Source organism: Bufo gargarizans, chromosome 4 (genome assembly GCF_014858855.1).
Source record: "Bufo gargarizans isolate SCDJY-AF-19 chromosome 4, ASM1485885v1, whole genome shotgun sequence".
Lineage (NCBI taxonomy): Eukaryota > Metazoa > Chordata > Amphibia > Anura > Bufonidae > Bufo > Bufo gargarizans.
The window spans coordinates 503235709-503255902 of record NC_058083.1 but is presented as its reverse complement, the minus strand read 5'-3'; the positions used below and the strand labels follow the sequence as shown (position 1 = coordinate 503255902).

General features: G+C 39.5%; 1 protein-coding gene across 1 annotated transcript in view; it reads left to right on the top strand.

The window, feature by feature from the left end:
- Positions 1 to 19820, top strand: part of PKDCC (protein kinase domain containing, cytoplasmic) — a 51958-nt gene extending 32138 nt beyond the window's left edge. Inside the window, exons 4-7 of the mRNA XM_044289982.1 lie at positions 1305 to 1384; positions 3024 to 3131; positions 16574 to 16747; positions 18457 to 19820. Coding sequence (XP_044145917.1) covers positions 1305 to 1384; positions 3024 to 3131; positions 16574 to 16747; positions 18457 to 18542 — 448 coding nt within the window. The 3' untranslated portion in view covers positions 18543 to 19820. The remainder of the gene's footprint in view (positions 1 to 1304; positions 1385 to 3023; positions 3132 to 16573; positions 16748 to 18456) is intronic.
- The last annotated feature ends 374 nt before the right edge of the window (positions 19821 to 20194 follow it).

Genomic DNA, 20194 nt, shown 5'->3' with positions numbered 1-20194 from the left:
AATTATTTGCCCATTTATGTCTGTTCCATCCATCCTAATCTACTATATAAAGGCAAAGCTAGGCTGATTTTCTGTTTAGATCTAAAGATTCTAGTGTCGTTACCCAAATGCCCCAAAAACTGAAATTACTAAAAATGGCTGGACAGAAGAAGGACTGTGGATTGTGGGTCATCCAACAGTCCAAAAGCACTGTGAATTATGGGTTGTCTGACTGCTGGGACGCCATGTGATCCCGAGAACGAGGGTTTTCTAAGTCACCTCTCTAAGTGGAGAGGTAGTGTGAAAGTGTGAATGTTGGTCTACCGCTTTAGTTATTTCTATGGGACTGATGGAGCACTGTTTACAATCAGAGACGAGACTCAGGAACCCTTCATTCTTAGGATAGTGGGAGGTACCAGGAGTTTGACCCCCCCACCGCAATCCGATATTTATTACCTAACCTTTGCATAGGTGATAAATATTTTCATGGGATAACCCTTTTAAAGACCTTGATGGAAGAGGGCATTTTATAAAGACAGCTCTATATAAGCTCGATATATGCACACTTCTCTCTCCCCATTCTAGGAATTGGTGAGGGCCTCAGTGCTCAGACCCCTACCGATCTGAACCTTTGACGTTTTAAAAAAAAAGTTATTGACCTCTGAAAATATATATAATATATATATTTTTTTCTATTTTCACATTTTAAGACCATTTACTATAGCTTATTGTTAATGTGCCAGGATAATGAGGAAAGTCCATTCACCCCTTACCTATCCAGCTACCATTTATTTACAAAAAACCCTCTATGAGTTTATATCAACCTTTTTTCCAGGAATTTCATGGATTTTGATCTCTTGTTCCTTGATTTATATATGTTTTACTTGTGTTCGTTATATTTCCATATCCTTTTCCAAGTTTTCTGGTCTTCCCAGCTTCAGCTAGTCATGGAACACAACCAAAAATGTAATCGTCTTCCACTGGTGATACAAGTGCCATAAATTTTATCCAAGTACCAGACATCCTTACAAATAGCCACAATCCTCTAAGCTCCAGAGCAAGCTGCTGTGTTAATGGAGCCTTTACAGGTGATTACAAGGCAGCTTTGTGTCTAGCCGCCCTTGTTTTTTCTATGGCAGACTGCTGGGTTACGGTCACTTATGGATTATTTTTTGTTGTTGCTTATTATGATATATGACTATGTTTCCTGAGGAGTTTAGTCATTTACTGCTTGTTGTTTTTTTTTGTGACCGGGTTATTTGTATGTTGTAAATCTACATAAAATATTATTTCCATTCATTAATATGGCTTTTTTCTTTTTTAAGGTTTTTCTTCACTTACCTCCTTCCTCACAGTGCACCACCTTCCCTCAGGCCAATGCTGGATGTTATAGTAAATGCAACAGGTAGGTGCCAGACAAAGTGCTGCAAAATCTGTCACAGAACCCCACATACTATTTGCCATTTATAATAGTGAGGTCTTCTTATGTGGCAGAGTGGCTTTTAGACCCTCTCTGGCCTGGGTGCTAAGGCTACCACTGCACCTCTAGAGCTATACCCCTATAAGATGAAACCATAGCTGCAGAAGTATGAACTTACAACCTATCAGACCTTTGGATTGAAGTATTCATGTTGGCTCAAGCTAACATTCGTCCCAGTCCGCCTTGGCCAAGTGTGCATGGTGGTTTCAATAAGGAAATGTCAGACAACTCTGGTGGTGGTTTATCTTCCTTGAGAATAAAAGTATCGGCCATAGAATTTCAGCTGCCCGATCCTTCTTTCCCACCAACATCATCTGTCAGGGGAAAGTTGGCACAACGCTAAACATATAAAGATAGTTCTGCGGTCGTACCAAAATCAGCAGTATTGGATGACTTTATTCTTACATGTAGGGGTGCCTTACTAATGTAATGAGGTTTCAGGGCCACTGTTCCCTCTAAGTTGTGCATTCTGGAAAGGAGAGGGTTAAAACAACACGCTAATGAGTATTAAACACTCCAATTAAAGCTTTTCCTGCTGCAGAGTTTGAAATTGTTAGCTCTTTCAATTCTGGAGAACACAACTTAGAGGAAACAGTGTCTGGGAATTAAGTATAATGGCCTATCTATCTGTCTGATCATGGGGGTTCTTTGGATCAGGCGTCTGCGATCACATATTGCTGGTCTGTCTTACAGGGAACCTGTCTCCATGTTTCTGGACTATCTACAGTAGTACGTAAGTAGTACTGTAGTTAAAGAGTCCAGATCTATATATATTCCTTATTTTTCTACTGCCCCCATTCCCCTTCTATCAGCACTCAAGGCTGTACTGAAATACACATCAGGACTGCTGTGCTGTGCCAATATAATGGAGAGGACTCCTGTTTGCATGCACAGCAGTCCTGATAATATATTTCAGCGCAGCTGCAAATGCTGACAGGGAGGGGACAGTACGAAAATGTTTGAAAAATTTGGACTCCTTATGTGCAGTCTAACCCATGTATTACTACAGATAATAGTCCAAAATCGTGGTGACAGATCTCCTTAAAGGTATTATTTGTCCTTGGACCTGACAAACCCTGAAATCCTAACCTGTTGCCCACTCACCTGTCCAACGTCCCACCATTGCTTAGTTCCCAGCATACATCAATCCAATATGACCACTGAGACCTGCAATTGGCTGCAGTGGTAACGATATCAAGCTGCGTCATGGTAGTGGGGTACCAAAAGTGGCCAGGAATGGAGCAGGTGAGGTTTTTTAGGTTACAGTGCATAGTTTAGGACCTCAGGGGTTGTCAGCTCCGAGGACGGACAACCCCTTTAAGGGGAATATTTAAAAGGAATATTACCCTTTACCACAATATGGTGACTGCCTTCATTAATATGCAACAGGTTGGAAGTGCAATTTCTCGGTCTCGCCTATGCCAATTTGGACCATGTGTGCCCCAAAAACATCTTAATTTTTTTTTTTATATCTAGACACTCCCTAGCTAGTTATTATAAGTGACTACTTAAAATCCAACAGGAAAAGGAGGTTTATATGAATTAACTTTTCAATGTTATTTAGGCGAACTGCGCTGGGGAATCGATGAAACTGCTGCACAGTTTGAAAAGGTCCTTTACTTATACAAGAGCGGCTTATACCTGTCAAATGTTACACATGTACCTACAGCTGGTAAGTATTTACTCTAACTGATACTCATTTCATTGTCTGCTGAGTGATAGCTGTCATCACCGTGTAATTACGTCTGCCATAGCTAGAATAATACAAACATTCCATTGCACCGCGTTTAGATAGTAGATGTTGGCCCTGTCTATTAGGACTGCGCTGGTGGAATTCACGTTTTATTAACTACAGGTTGTCATCATGAAAAATAAGAATTGTGAATAAAATGTAAAATATATTTTCATTCCATAATTAAAATTAAAATAGAATAAATATTCAAAGGATAAATCCATAGGAATCTCAGATCTTATTGGTGATCCCAAAGTTTTCCAAAATTATTTAAAGGTGTTAGCTCATCTCAGACATCATTGATGGCATAATAATAATAAATCTTTATTTATACATATTCCGCAAAGCTTTACGAGCAGAGGGATCATGTACAATCAGAGTCATAAATAATATAGCTAAAAACGAAAAAAAAAAGTCCTGTCGACAGGACTTTTTTTTCCATCATACAGAACAGAAAAAAGCAGAACAGTTTTATATGCCCATAGAAATGTATTAGGACGGAGCAAAATGGAATTCCTCTTAAAGGCATTGGTTTTGCATTCCGTCTTTGGTATAATGGAACACTATATCGGAATTAGAAACACTAATGCGAACCCACCCTGAGTGCCGGCTGCTCTGGGCGTTTGTTCACCACATCATGGACGTGGACTCATTCACAGAGCCACGGAACCCCACCTCAAAAAAATAGAACATGTTCTATTTTTTTGCGGTGCAGACAGATTGCGGCCCCATTCAAGCTGAATGGGTCTGGATCTATCTGCGGCAGCCGAACGGATGGTGCCCGTGCATTGGGGATCGCACCGAGGCCTTAAGGACAGGCCCTCAATATCAAAGTCTTGGAAACTCTCTTAAACATTCCTTGAATGGATTTAATAATAGATTTCATTAATATCACATTATTTCCTTGTTTGCTTGTCTGCACGGACTAGAAGTATACTAGAGAAGAAGCTGTAACTGCTTAATGTGAAAAAAATGTAAGGCAACAGTTGCTCCTAATTTCCATGGGACAGATGGTGATAACAGAAGACATCACTCGTGTATCTCCGTCAATCATATTGATGGTGAAATGGTAGCATGCATGACCAGTCCATTTAAAGGTGATATATGTTGCTCAACCCCATAAACATGGCTCCACTTTGGAAATTCATGTCTTGTAAGTCACGCTGTTTTTGGGTGTAAGAAGTTATTTTCTTGCCATGAGGAGTTTTCCTGGTATCAACAACAGAGAATAAAGTATAAAGCATAGATATAGGGGGCACAGTGGTGCCAGTTGCCCTAACCAATAGAGTCTGAGGGCCCTTGGCTTCATACGAGAAGGCCCTGGTACAGATTCTACTTTGGGGCCAAGCTACAATAAATGTAAACCAAGGAAATGAAACTGTTTGCAGTAAAGAGAACACATGACTTTTAATGGCTGATTTATCCTCCCTCTAGCGTTTCAAATCCTTCATAAAAATCCCCGCTCTACCAGAGGAAGAGAGAAAAAAGAGCTAGCAGTATAACATATGGAGCGGTTGCCCTTCACGCGTCACCCCACTGTTTTCCATAGGAAAAAAGCGATTTCTTTGAACAACACCAAGTGTGAAAAGTGATATTAACAATTACTCTGAAAATCCAGTGAAACAGCATGTGAAGCCCAGCGTTCACATAAAACAAGGTTTAACAAGGTGAACCCTGATCGGGTTACAAAAAAATGTAGGTCTTAAGCTTTAAAAATGTTTGAGTTGTAAAACATTTATAGTGCTTTAAATTCTAATGTACTCCAAGCGCTGTGCGAGCAGCAGCCCCGGCGCACTGTACTCAGCGCCTTACAAAGCTGCTCCTCTGTGCAACCTCTGACCAAACTACCCGGGGAGAAATAGAGGCCTATGGTTAGTTCTTTCTTTTGTTGTAAAGACATTGAAACGCCAAGCACAATAGAATGGGTTTTATAGCTTAGGTTTTGGATTTTTTTTCAATTTTTAATCCACTGGCTAATTGGCATTTTGTTTTAGGCTACATTCACAGGAGACAGAAAAAAATGACCATGAAAAAATGGACACAGACCGTTTTTCATGGCCATTTTCTACTACTTATGCTCCTGTCTTTTGGTCATCTGGCAATTTTTATTGGCTGTTTTGCATCCGTTTTTAAATGTTGTTAAACTTCCATTAAAAATGCCCCCATAGTGGCCCCCGGCATTAATAATGTCCCTCATAGTGGCCCCCAACATTAATAATGTCCCCCATAGTGGCCCTCAGCATTAATAAGGCCCCCAGCATTAATAATGCCCCCCATAGTAGCCTCCATCAGTAATAATGTCCCCCATAGTGGTCTCCAGCAGTAATAATGTCTTCCACAGTGGCCACCAGCAATAATAATGTCCATCATAGTGCCCCCCCAAAAAATAATGTTCCCTATAGTGGCCTCCAGCAGTAGTAATGCCACCCATAGTGGCCTCCAGCAGTAATATCGTGCCCACCAGCAGTAATGATGTCCCCCAGCGTGTCCCCCAGCTGTAATAGTGTTTCCCAGAGTGACCCCCAGCATTAATAATGTTCCCCATAGTTGCCCCCAGCATTAATAATGCCCCCTATAGTGGCCTCTATCAGTAATAATGTCCTGCATAGTGACCACCAGCATTAATAATCCCCCCCATAGGGGCCTCTATCAGTAATAATGTCTCCCACAGTGGCCACCAGCAGTAATAATGTCCATCATAGTGGCCCCCCCAAAAAATAATGTCCCTATAGTGGCCTCCAGCAGTAATAATGTCCTCTAAAGTGGTCATCATAGTGGTACCCAGTAGAGATGAGCAAAGAGAGCTTCGGATGTTACATCTGAAGTCGCTTTGTTCATAACTTTGGATTAATATTCTACGGAGATCCACCTCCTTACAGTATTAAAATGTATAGGTATGAATAACTTCGGTAATTGATTTTTAAGGTGGAAAACCATTTTAAAACTTGAAACCAAACTCGGCTTTGGTTCCGATTGGCCCCCAGCAGTAAAAATGTCCCCCCATAGTAGCCTCCAGCACTAATATTATTCCCCATAGTTGGTCCCAGCATTAATAATGTTCCCAATAGTGACCACCAGCAGTAACAATGTCCCATATGTAACCTTACAGGTGGATGTACCCTTACATGTGAAATCTTGATGATATATATTTCTGTAAAATCAAATCCCCATCGATCAGATACTGATGACCTATCCTGGGTCACCAGCATAAAAGTCTTGGAAAAGCCCTTTAAGTAAGTAGGGATAAGCAGTGAGCAGCAATACCAGACAAAGCCTGTGGACAACAGTGGCTCTATCTCTGGGAAAAATAAGCCATTTTATTATAATGTCATGAAACTCTCTATGAAGACACTTGCAAATAACACTAGAGATAATTCTGAACTGTACATTATGAAATACGCTGAGGAGATAAACTTAATTTACTGACTTCCTTTCAAAAACGATAAGAGATAAATACAAGCTATGATAAGAGAAGTTCACGAACTCGTTCACACAGAGACATGTACAGGGTGGACTTTCATGAAATGACACGTCATACAGCCTTGGCGGCCACTGACTTAGAAAAGAACATTGGGCGTCTTCCAGTTGGTAGCTAAAGTTGGTAGTAAAATCCAGTAAGGTTTGTAGGGGCTGAAATAACTGGTCATTAAGAGTGATTAAAATCAGATTGAAGTTAATTCCAGCTATTTAAAACATTGGAAATCTGGTCACAAGGCATTTTTGGTTGAGAGACAAATCCTCATTAGAGTGAATTCTATATTTAAACCAAAGAAAAGAAAAGGTTGAGTAAAGTACAGATCAGTGGGAGATGTCTCGAGAAGCACACAAAAAAGATTTAAAGGGCTAATGCACTCAATAAAATGGGTTTTCTAGTTTCAAGCAGGGATCGACCTGTAATAAAGAATACAGTAGATGATTACTTACCTGACATATCCTGCACCTCTCTGACGTCATGTTGACAAGACACAACCTCTGTAACCAATGACTGGCCTCTGCGGTGCACTGAAGGGGACAGTGATTGGCAGCAGTGGTCACATGTCGTCGATTCAATGTCCCCGCTGCAGCCAGAAAAACAGAGACCTACTGGGAGAACCAGAGTGGCTGATCTGTCAGGTAAGTAATCATCTATTCTTTATGACAAGTCCGGTTTTGTCTTGAAACCAGAAAACCCCATTAAGAGACAATTACTCGGACTCCATGATTTTGTCTGAAAAGTTGTCGTATTTTGATACCATTTGGTACAAAATGTGTCCTGAAATGGCTTTTAGCCACGCTCAATGGGAGGGAGGGTGCCTTGTTGAAAAAGTGCGCTGATTAGCAAGAAATGGTCTAAACTGGGACTTTTTACAACATTATTGCCATAAAAATCTAAAAGTAAGACAGCTAAAAGTTGTCTTAAACTTTTGGATAGGCAATCAATAGATAGGCCAGATCTATCATTATCATACAACCTGAGTCGCTATGATAATTCTGGCGCCTGTCTAGATGCCTTCCCTGTCTAACTCATAGTAATTCTGGACCAGTTTATTTTAAACAGGGCATAGAAAGTACATGCTAGAGATTGTATTTTATTATTTATTTCTTAAAGGATAAGACCACCATTTGGAAATAACTGGTATTCCAAAATATTATGGACCTTATATCCATCTATTATAGAGTAACATTTTTGGGTCATATAACGGCCAAACACATCTACACCCCACCTATTGGTGAAAATTGGTGTCAATTTTGAATCTCCATGGTTATCCTGTTTAGTCTGATCCTGCAGTTGTACTGTCGTACTTTTTATGTTGAACACATTTTTTTGTGAATGTAAGTAATTTTTGCTTTAATTTTTCCAAGTCACAATCTATATTTAAAAAAATTACTAAAATAGTGCAGCTTTGGCACTGGCCACTAAGACTAATAATATGTTAAGACTTCCTGTTCTGTACCGGTAACTTACCAGTAGCTATCACATTATCATCACAGGTAGGATTAAAATGATTGGTATCATCATTGTATAGATAACACAATATCCACCATTTACAATGGGTGATGTCAGAGCACATCTATTCCCTCCTGACCCCTGAAAACGTTAGAGAGCAGGCCTAGAAAAAACTCTCCCATAGAAGTCACCTGCTTTCCATTGTGTCTATATGGCCCATGTGGATGCTCTCTCTTGACATACTTTAGACCTAGTAGCCGGTGTGAAAACTGTATGAAATAAGGATCTTTTCAAATACAGATAGGGGCATGGAAAGCTTGGAAAAAGTCACAAAAATTTAAAAACAAAAGTAATATAAGGAAGTATTACTTTACTGAGAGGGTAGTGGATGCATGGAATAGCCTTCCTGCAGAAGTGGTAGCTGCAAATACAGTGAAGGAGTTTAAGCATGCATGGGATAGGCATAAGGCCATCCTTCATATAAGATAGGGCCGGGGCTATTCATAGGATTCAGATATATTGGGCAGACTAGATGGGCCAAATGGTTCTTATCTGCCGACACATTCTATGTTTCTATGTTTCTATGTTTGACATAAAACAAAACTTGATGTAAACAATAAGTAGATTTCTGATGACACATTGCCTTTAATTTTTTTACATCAGGACTACATACTAAGTTGTTCCATTCCTTTAGTTTGTATACATTAGAGCAATAACAAATATATATTGCCATAACCTTTAAGCCTACCATCTTAATCTGAAATAAGAACTACTTAAGAATTCCATGATCCAAATCTTGGATCTTCTTCACGTTGTTTTTCTTTGCCAGTTGAATGTTCACAGTTTGACGTTTGCCACCTTTAAATTTATGACTACATTTCTTGTATTAGGCAAGTATTTATTTGTTTTAAACATCATTAGTCTGGAAATTGACCAGAACTTTGACCTTTTGATGATGTGATTTACTGCCGGGAGACTTCAAATTCCATTGACTTCATTTAAATAAGTTTCCTTTCTAGGGAGACAAAGCCTTGATCATCAGTGGTAAGTGATCAGTTCAGAGCTTAGTTTACAAAGGCAGTGAAGGTATTTTCCTAAGCTGAACCTTTTGTGCCTTAGGGGGGGAAAAAAACACTTTTGACGAAATTTTTACAAAAATTGATATTCATGATTTTTCTTTTTAAATTAGTTTCTAAAAAGAATGGTCAAACCAACTCTACTCAAATTGGTCAAATAGAATGTGTTTCTTTCAGTTAGAATTTTTCCAGTCCACATTGGGAATGTTTTTGAAAGGGCAATATTTCATACACAACAGATGTATTAAATGGGTTGTCCAGCCTAGAAGCCAACTTAAACATGAATATGATTGAAATCTGTTGTGCTTGAAATCTTGCCCTGTCAAAAACCATCCCAATATGGACTGGGGAAATTCTAACTAAAAGAAACACATTCGATCTGCCGAATATAAGAAACCTGTGCCCAAATGAAGAAAAAAAATACCATCCCCTGTGTACATGTTACCTGACCCAGACCAGCTTCCGTCTCATGGTCTCCTCTGGACCAGAATTGGCTTGATCCCATGACTGTTGAAGCCAGCAACTGGTTCCAGCAGCCATGTATTTATTTGCATGGTACATCACTGCTAATGACATACCATTCAAGCACATGTGACTTCTGAGGCCACATCTGCTTGAACGGAGCTATGGTGTTTGAATGGTGGCACTGTGGACAGGTGAGTATAGTTGAGGATGTTAAAAAGTGCAAATATTATATTGAAGTCTCAATAGCTTTGGATGGTCATTTTGGAGGCTTGTAAAAGTTATTGCTCCCCTTATCCTATATGATGGAGTGAATGGTGAAAGTGGAGATCCCAGATGAGTAGATGCATTGCCCAGGCAAGTGTCAGTTAGAATGTAGTGCCTTACCAAATTACTGTGGGACTGACTTGAAAATGTGGTGTATTAAAGTGGACCGTGGACAGTTATGGTATATCTGTATAATAATGATAGTTGTGTTCCAATTAGGATAATAGTATTCTTGCTGGTTTTGACCTCTGTTTAATAAATACAAGGTGGCTGGTATGAGAAATGGAAAGAGAAGAAGTAGGAGAAAGAAGGTTGAGCATGTTCACGACTCTCTCCACTACAGTCTATGGGAGTCATAGCAGGACACATCTTCATTTAAATGGGTCGTCCAGGATTAGAAGAAAGAATCTGATATCCTTTTCTAAAACAGTGCCACTCTCATACTTGGGCTATATATGGTATTGCATTATTCAAGTGATTGTAGCTGAGCTGCAATAACGGATACAACCAGTGAATAAGAGGGGCACTGTTTCTGGAAATACTTATTTTTTTCCTAATCCCATGCAATCCTTTATAGTGTGTAAAAATCCAATAATTATGTCTATCATCATAGCAAGCAAGCCAAAATCTTATAAAACGATTTAGACATTTTTTTTTGTTATCTACACTGTGTAAAGCAATAACATTTATTACTGATATAATTGCAAAAATGTGAATAGAACAACTAATATATACTGATATTTGTACAGACAATAGCGCAAGTCAAGCTCGATTGAGAAGAAGCATACGCTACTAGGTCTAAATATACAAGACTTTTGTTTCCAATTAGCTTTCAATTGGCATCAAACAATTATACGGTATTTGAAAAGCCTTTAGGGCAAAATTAAAAGGTAAATATTGATCTAATCTACAACCATTTCCTAGCTGCAGTTCCACTTCCAGAATAAAAAGAAGCAGAAACAGACGTCTCAAATATTCTCTATGGTAGGAGGAGGAAAAGTCTTAATTCAGAAAAGCTATTTTCTGTTATCCACCAAAATATCATAACTCCTGGCGTTCTATAATGTGTTCAGGGAGAAGCAAACCATATTGAAGTGATCTGTATTATAAAAAATATATGGTAAATATTTTTATTATAAAAAATTCTATATATATATATAATTTTTTGAAATTATTATTCTTTTATATTAAATTTTCACTATCTTATGTCAGCCTTCAGCCCCTTTCACTTTTTTCAACATTTTTTTATGTTACAGCCCTGTGCTAAAATTAAAAAGTTTTTCCCCATCATTCTGCACTCAATACCCCATATTGATAAAGTGAAAACAGAATGTTCAAAATCTTTGCCAATTTATTGAAAAGGATAAAATAAAATTTTTACTCTTTACTCGAGACTTAGTTGAAGCCCCTTTGATGTTGTTTCAAGGTTTGCACACTTGAATTTCGGTATTTTCTAGCATTCTTCTCTGCAGATCCTCTCAAGCTCTGTCAGGTTGGTTGGGAACTATTGACTGACAGCCATTTTCAGGTCTCTTCAGAAATGTTCGATTGGATTCAAGTTAGGGCTCTGGCTGGGCCACTGAAGGACAGTCATAGAGTTGTCCCTAAGCTGCTCCTGTGTTGTCTTGGCTGTGTGCTTAGGGTCATTATCTAGTTTGAAGGTAAAACTTTGTCTCAGTCTGAGGTCCAGAGCACTCTGGATCAGGTTTTCATTAAGAATATCTCTGTGGTTTTCTCCATTCAGTTTTCCCTCAACCCACCTGCATGATGCTGCCACAACTATGCTTCACTGTAGTGATTTATTAGGCAGGTGAAGAGCAATGCCTGGTTTCCTGCAGACATGACACTTAGAATGAAGACTAAAAAGTTAAATCTTGGTTTAATCAGAAAAGAGAATCTTGTTTCTCACAGTCTCAGTGTCCTTTAGGTGCTTTTTTGAAAACTCCAGATGGGCTTTATTCAGGGGTGGACTGGGAACTTAAAGTGCCCCTGGAAAAAATACTAAAAGTGGCCCCATTTTGTAGTCGGGTCCAAATTGATGGAACGCAGGGCCAGCAATACCATATTGTGGCACATTGTACTACCCTAATAGAACCAAATGCCACAGTTCATCACAAAATACTGCCAGCAGCACAAAATGCATCCCCAAAAACTTCCACTGGCCGGACATGAAGAGGGCCCAGGCGGCCCCCTGGGCATTGGTCCACTGGGAAATTTCACTGTAAGCTCTATGGCCAATCCGCTCCTGGCTTTATTGTGCGTTTTACTGAGGGGAGGGTTCTTTCTGAACACTCTGCCATAAAGCCAAGATTGGTGGAATGCTGCTGTGGTTGACCTTCTGGAAGTTTCTCTATCTGCACATAGGATCATTGGAGCTCTGCCAGAATGACCTTTGGGTTCTTGTTCACTTTTTTTACCAAGAACCTTCTCCCCTGATTACTTAGTTTGGTGGGGTGGCCAGCTCTAGGAGGCCACTGTGATCTTGGGAAATTTCAGTGCAGAAAAAATCTTGTGTGCCCTTTTCCAGATCTGTGCCTCCACCAATCCTATCTTAGAGCTCTAAAGGCAGTTCTTTTCTTCTCATGGCTTGGTTTTTGCTTTGATATGCATTGTCAGCTGTGAGACTTTATATAGACAGGTGTGTGTATTTACAAATCATGTCCAAAGCAGAAATTTGTGAAATTTTTGTACCAGAAATCTAGCAAAACCAAGATGATAAATTCACCCCATGTCTAATTTTTGCCTCTCCTGGGTTAGTCAGGGGTACCGGGTGGATCTACGACTGCTATGGAGAATTAAAAATACTATAGGTACCAAGGATCACAGGGCTCAGGTGGGGGCTTCTACTGCTGTGCTCTTATGACCCTCAGGACCACACTGATGAAAACTTTTGTTTAATAACAGTTACTCTTATGGTATCATATGGATTCTAAATGTACAGATGGATCAGTCCAGACTTTACATAGAAAGTCAATGGGGGGGGCGGATCCGTTTGAAAATTGCACCATATTGTGTCACCTTCAAACGGATCCGCCCCCATTGACTTCCATTGTAACTCTGGACGGATCCGTTTGCCTCCGCCTGCTGAGCGGAGCGGAAGCCAAGCGGAGCCATACTGATACATTCTAAGCGGATCCGCATCCACTCAGAATGCATTAGGGCTGGACGGATCCGTTCGTGGGCGCTTGTGAGAGCCTTCAAACGGAACTCACAAGCGGAGCCCCGAACGCAAGTGTGAAAGTAGCCTAATGCTGTCCTGATTATTAGCATGTAAAAATATTATGCAATATGGAACATTTTTGGGGTTGGCATAAAAAATTGCAGAACAGCCATCATAGTCAAGCCTTCTCCTAAAATAAATGCTTGCTCAGAACCCCAGTTTTGCTATGTGTATTAAATTATGGACCAAAATGCCACTTTTGAAAGTTTTTTTTCCCCCAGAAGTTTTTGGCTTCTTTTTTTCTATTTATTATATGATGTAATAGTGACGGCAGTGGGAAGCAATCGACCTGAGCACATAAGGTTTAGCAACTTCTAGGGCACACACAACTGGCATATGTTTACACTGACAAAACATACACTTTCAAGTCTTTAAAATGACCAAAAATCCTTAAAGGGGTTGTCTGGGATTGAGGACTTTGTTACATTAGTACAAGACAGACAAACATATAACAGACATCCATGTCCTACCTTTTCTACATGTTTCTCAAGCCCCGTTTTCTTATAGGAAATTCTTTGCCGAAAGTGAACTTTTCTTAGACTCGGTGACTTACCGGGTCCCTTGCAGGAGCGCTGAAGCCTCTTCTTCCGGCTGCTCAGGGAGCCCGGTGACGTCACCTGCACTGATGGGCGGGCGTTAGCGCTGCTCTAGCCAGTAAAACGGCTAGGGCAGCACTAAAGCCCGCCCATCAGAGCCGGTGATGTCACCGAACACACTTCCCAGCGGAAGCCTCCACTGGGCAGTATGTTATTGTAAAAAAAAAGAGCCTTTGCCCTGGGCGATTTAGCGCAGTGCAAAGGAGAGCATCGGACCATGAACTGCTCCGATGCTCAAGTCAGGAGGGCAGCCTGGCTGAAAATAGAGGTTTGTCCAGGTTCAGCTCTAAACCCGGACAACCCCTTTAAGGTATGTAAAAGTTCAATATCATCTTAACATTCTCATATCTCCTGAGAAGTCTATTCATTGTATGGCTTGTACATGACATCACCGAGAATTTTTCACATTATTTGCACTCACCATGAAATTTCTGTAAACATGGTTGAGATGAGAACCCCATACGAGAGAGGCAAGGACCGTCTTACTGGAGTCGTTATTAAAACTGGGGAGTGATACAGTGTAGTGGATTTAAATTTCGACCTTTACAAACATAAGCTTGGCATAACCCACTATTTACTTAGGCTTTGCACAACCCCTAGCTCTGTGGTTTACATGGCGCATGTTACATGCAACAGAAAAAATATGAATCCTCTGAGTTATTACATTTAAATCGCATGATTATAAATGAGCTCAAGTTGTTATATTTAAAAGTGATTAATTCACTGATGGTTTTGAGAAATAAAGGAACCTTAGTGATGGCCAGAGAACTTGAAGGAGCTGTGAACAGGGAACAAGAGGGTGGCTTTTACATCCATCTGAGACTGAATGGCAGCCAAGACCGGCTGGTAATATATTAGTCAGTAGAGAAAAGGAGGGTGAGGAAACTAAGTGACATATTCCATGTAGTCCATAATCTACTAATGAGAGTGTTAGGAAATTTCAGTTCATTAAGAGAGTCTATTGAACTTGTTTCTTCCTGACATCAAAAATGAAGACCGTGCTCTTCTGAAGTAAGAGGAAATCTCATGCCATGGTGAAGATTTCATGTGGGGCGAGCTTGAGCAATTCATTTGGCTTTTATCAAGTGATAGAGGGACATATTTATCGACCAGTGGAAACAAACTGCAGCCTCATTTGCCCGTGCTTATCAGGCATTAGGATATCTAGAGCTAATGTCAGCGCTTTGACTAATTTGCAGCCTGTGTTAATTTATTATATATATGCCTACAATTTTTTTGACTCGGCTCCTAGGAAAGTTCTTGTCAGCAGCCAGCTTATACTACACTAACTAAAAAATATGTCCAGTAAAAGGAAAATCTTGACAACAGTGTCGTTAAAGGGAAGGTGTGGTTAAAAATGATTCTACATTTTTAAGTTTTCATGCTAGCAAGCATGGGGGGGACTTGCCCAGAGCAATGGTGTGTTAAAAAAACAGTCCTCCAAGGGCTCTGGCTGGCCCCTTGGTACTTGCACCAGATCATTTGTATATTACTAAAAACACTGATATCTCGGCTACAGTTCTACCTATAGATATAACAAAGGTATCATTTTAATCAGAATGATCATCCTTACCAGGCACCATGCCTGTTTTAATAGGGTTGATCATACTGACTGATGCACTTTGAAGATAGGTGTGAAGCAGCTCTTTATCTGGGGACACAGGAAGGAAATCTCTGTGTGAGAGCGGAGAAGTCTATGAGAAATGTTGCTGAAGTATGGTTTTGGTAAGCTGGCAGAGAGAAGCTCTCCAGCTGTCAGATAGGTACATCTGATGTATAGTAAGGGCTGAACAAGCAAGGATTTAATTTTCTTGGTGTTTTGTTTTATTTTTGAGCATGCAACCTTTTTAATAGAACCTGACTACGAGTCAGCTTAGACATATCCTTCACTGTTGGACTGATTTGAATGAAACCAGATCTGTGTCCTTTGACCTCAGCAAAGGCAACCCCGAGCAAATCTTACACTGTTAACAGAGAACCACCAAATAAATCCCCGTTAAAAGTAAATCTGAAGCTGAGGCACCATACGCAGGAGTGCCTATGGCTATTAAACTGTACCTGTACTTTTAAAAATAAAATTCAATATCATATGTGATAGTGACATATCAAAGGTTTTGATGGGTGGAGATCTGAATGCTGAGATCATCCCCAATGATAGTGGAGGAGATGTGAGAAGTTCTCATAATGAGTGCTGTACCTCCTTGCTGCTGAAGACGAGTTCAATAAAAAAGCATATGAAGCCATCTTCAGTCTGTCTCCAACAGTAAGGAGAGACATTGCTCTGTCTGAGCACTTTTATCTTATCATTTTAGCAATTGGTGTGTGTGTGTGTGTGTGTGTGTGTGTGTATGTGGGGGTGGGGGTGGGGGGTCTCAGCACTCAGATCCCCACCAATCAAAAACTTGATATGACATGTCAAATGACATATCAAATGTTTCTTAAAAGTATGACCACACTAAAAAAAAACATAGATACTCCTACGTATAGTGGCTCTATATGGTACCATATTACGAAAGTATTCTCCCATTCTCCCCTAGAAGCAATATGTCCAATGGAGCATGTTAAAGCTGTATGTATCTTATGAAAATCAGAGGTATGCAGAGGTACAATGTGGTCCTTTAGACTTCTATGAAGGCTGCATTAAAGCTTTATACAACTTGGAGCCTCTACAAAGCTATGACAGCCATGTAGATGAGCTATTATTATTATTGATATTTGGTAATCTACCAGCAGCTACCATATAATATCAACAAATATTAGCAATTATTGTAAATTCTTCATGGTTTTCAATAAAAAACATTCAGTAACCACAAACCTTGTTTTGCTTCTTTCAGAATATAAGCAAGTGGAAGATGTTTCAATACTTGACGAAGACTACAGATGTTGGCCATCATACCATCATAATGGATGTCTCCTTTCCGTGTTCAATATAAATGAAGCCATAGAAGTTTGTGAAAGCCATTCACAGTGCAAAGCTTTTATTTGGATGAATCAGACAACCTGGACTGGTAAGCATATATTTATGTACTGTAGGTCACTATGGGGACTTTTGTAGATTCTGTTGAGTTGATTTTGTTTGAGTTTTTACAATCGGGTTTTTTCAAGAACCTCCATAGAAAAAAGTGAATATGATGTAATCATATTTTAGAATATTGTAGACACAAAATAGTTTGGAGATCAAAAACATTCGACATAAAAAGTAACCCGCTGCACAAGAAAAGGTGAGAGTTCCCTGTGTCACTGCAAAAGTCATAGACTTGGATGCAGACTACAGAGTTGGTGCCCAGTTCAACAGTCATTAGATCAGACCGAAGTATCTTGGGAAGAAAAACATACAACACTTTCCTGAAAGATAGGTTGAAATGAATGTGAATGTGAAGAAGGATTGATTGTGTAATTGAAGCTAAGCAGAAAGCCAGCCGTTCTCAGCACCTGAGTACAAGAAAGTAATTATTTCTGGTTCTACACTGGAGAATAGAGGCTGGTCTCATGAATGCTAATATTAAATCACTATAGCAATCCTGAAATTACTTTGCAAATACAAGTTACTTGGAAGCTAAATGAAAAAAGAATTCCATACACTACATAAAGACAATATGGTGGGGCTAGTCATGGCTAAGTGTGCTTATCTTGGAAATGGGCACAATAGTTGATACAACAATCCTGAGAATCTAGTACACCAAAACACTTGCTATGTTCAAAACTTTTTTCATCCATTTTAGCCATAAAACTGAAAATACACACAATTTTAGCTATAAAAAGGCCACATTGACCTGTACATTGTTATATTTTCCTTCTCAAATGGATTAATAAAGCTTTGAAATAGGTTTCCTTGAATTTCCCAGATTTCTCAAGTGGTTTATAGTGCCTGGAGAGCCAAGGGGATTATTAAAATAGTTCTCAGTTTAGAAAAAAGGGGCTGCTTTTTTTCATATACATTGCCACTCATGTCCATAGGCTGCATCTGATATTACAGTACAGCCCCATTCACTTAATTTACCTCAAAGAAAATAATTACCGCCTTAGTAGCAGCGGTCATAGGTCAGTTTTACATGAGTGTCTTCGGTTCAGAAAATATGGTCCGAACCACATTTCCCGGACCAACCTCTGCTCAGTTGACCAAATTCATTACATTATAGTGAACTATATTGCCATGAGTTCCAGCCTGACTGTGGGTCTAGTGTACTGTACTCAAATGCTGCTGTTTGTGGAATACAGTGGACCCACGGTCAAGCTCGAACTCAGAGGACCATAGACTCCTATGATGCAGTGATTTGGGGTCAGTCGAGATGCAGTCGGTCTGGGAAATGCGTCCGTCACAGGTGTTATACTGCCATAGCCCATGATCCACACGTGTTAGCTTAGTTGCACAAATTTAATGTTCTTCCCATCAAGAAACCCCATTATCACGGCAAGTCAGATGATGCCAAAAGCTCTTAGTCATTTAGAACACTTCTTAAAACTTTAAGATGTTCTAGAAGATTTTAATCATTGAAGGCTTATCCTTAAAATAGACCATTAATGTTTGATTGGTGGGTGTGTGAGCTCAGGACTTCCACTGAGTAGCTCAATTAAGACCTGGTGATTTCTTCACTGCGGGGCTAAATTATAAATTGCAACTAAAATATATATTGTTTGCACTCCCCTCTGACTAAAAGAATTTTCCAACAATGTTGTATGGTTTTGTTGATTTTTTATTTATTTTCTTTTTTTTTAGGGCGGCAACTTATCTTCTTCAAAACAGGCTCAAAAATTTTTGTGCCTGATCAGAACAAAATAACCTACCTGAAAATGACTGTTTGACCGAAGTGATCCAATTAAGGTCATTTAGAATGGATTGAATTGGAGAAAAATGCACTATTATTCATTCTAATTTCTAGAGTGCTATTCAAATTTACCTGAATTTACCAGGGTGGATGTGCAATAATTAGCATTTTTTTAATGTGATTTGAAAGACAAAACAATGTGACACACTGTTAGAAATGAAGATAATGAATATAGTGATTATCTTTAAACTGTATATAGTGCTATTTCTGCAGTGAAGAAGATTGGCATTTGGTGATATATGGATTGACACCAATGTCAGTAGGCTGCTGGCTTTTCATTCTGTTTGACTGTCCAATGGTGCACTGGCAATTTGTGCCTAGTGTGTAATTTTTCAGCTTTTTTCTACAGGGATGAATAATTATTTGTTATGTTATACGTGTGTGTTACTTTAATTGTAAATTATGAGATTTCAATGATAAAACATCTTAATTTAAGATGTTGAACCCTGGGGATTCTAGCAAAACAAAGCCATATCTAATATGTGTCAAGACTTCCAAAGAGGTATAAAACCATTATATGGATCAAATGGTTTTGACCCATATAATGGTTTTATACAAAACTCCTATACAAAGTCCCACTACTTGTTAAAGGGGTTCTCTCATCATGGAAAATGGGGGCATATCACTTGGATATGCCCCTATTGTCTTATAGGTGCGGGTCCCACCGTTGGGACTTGCACCTATATCGAGAACGGGGAGCCAGCTTGGTGGTGGCCGGACCGGAGTCCTCCAGCCACCACCTTCCAGGGCTCTGTTCTTGATATAGGTATGGGTCTTAGCGGTGGGACACGCAGCTATAAGACAATGGTGGCATATCCTAGCCATATGCCCCCATTGTCCATGATGAGACAACCCCTATAACTACTGTGGAACATGTATAGCAAGTACACCAAAATACTGAAGAATTCAAAGAGGTTAGGTACGAAATTCCAACCACACATCATCTTCTTTCTCAAGAATTTTAATGAAATATTTAACACCCAGCACATTCTGAACTTTAAATTCAAAAGAAAGCATTTTTCCAAGGAAAATCGGTTGGTTCCATAGGTCATGTGGCTCCCTAAAACGGGTTTTTCTCTTTTGTTTCATTTTTTCCAATTTATGTCCATCCGTCTTCTTACTAATAACATTTACTTTTAGGCCTCATGCACACGACGGCCCATTGTAGAAATGCCTATTCTTGTCCGCAAAACAGACAAGAATAGGACATGCTATATTTTTTTTGCGGGGCCACGGAACGGATCAAAGGATGCGGACAGCACACGGAGTGCTGTCCGCATCTTTTGCGGCCCCATTGAAGTGAATGGGTCCGCACCCGAGCCGCAAAAACTGCGGCTCGGATCCGAACCCGAAAAACGGTTGTGTGCATAAGGCCTTAACAGAGTGAAGTTCTTGTTCTATGTCATTAGATTCCCCAAACGGTCAAGGACAATTTTTGGGGATTTTACCTTAAATTAATGGTCCTCAAATATGTCTGTTTATTGATGAATTTTAGTACATTTTGTTATATTTTGGAAACATTGATCAAAAAATCACCATAAACTTCAGAAAACATAGAAAATACAAATTTATGCTTTATTGTCTATAACATTTTGTTCTTATAATATTACCCTAACACTCCATCTCTCT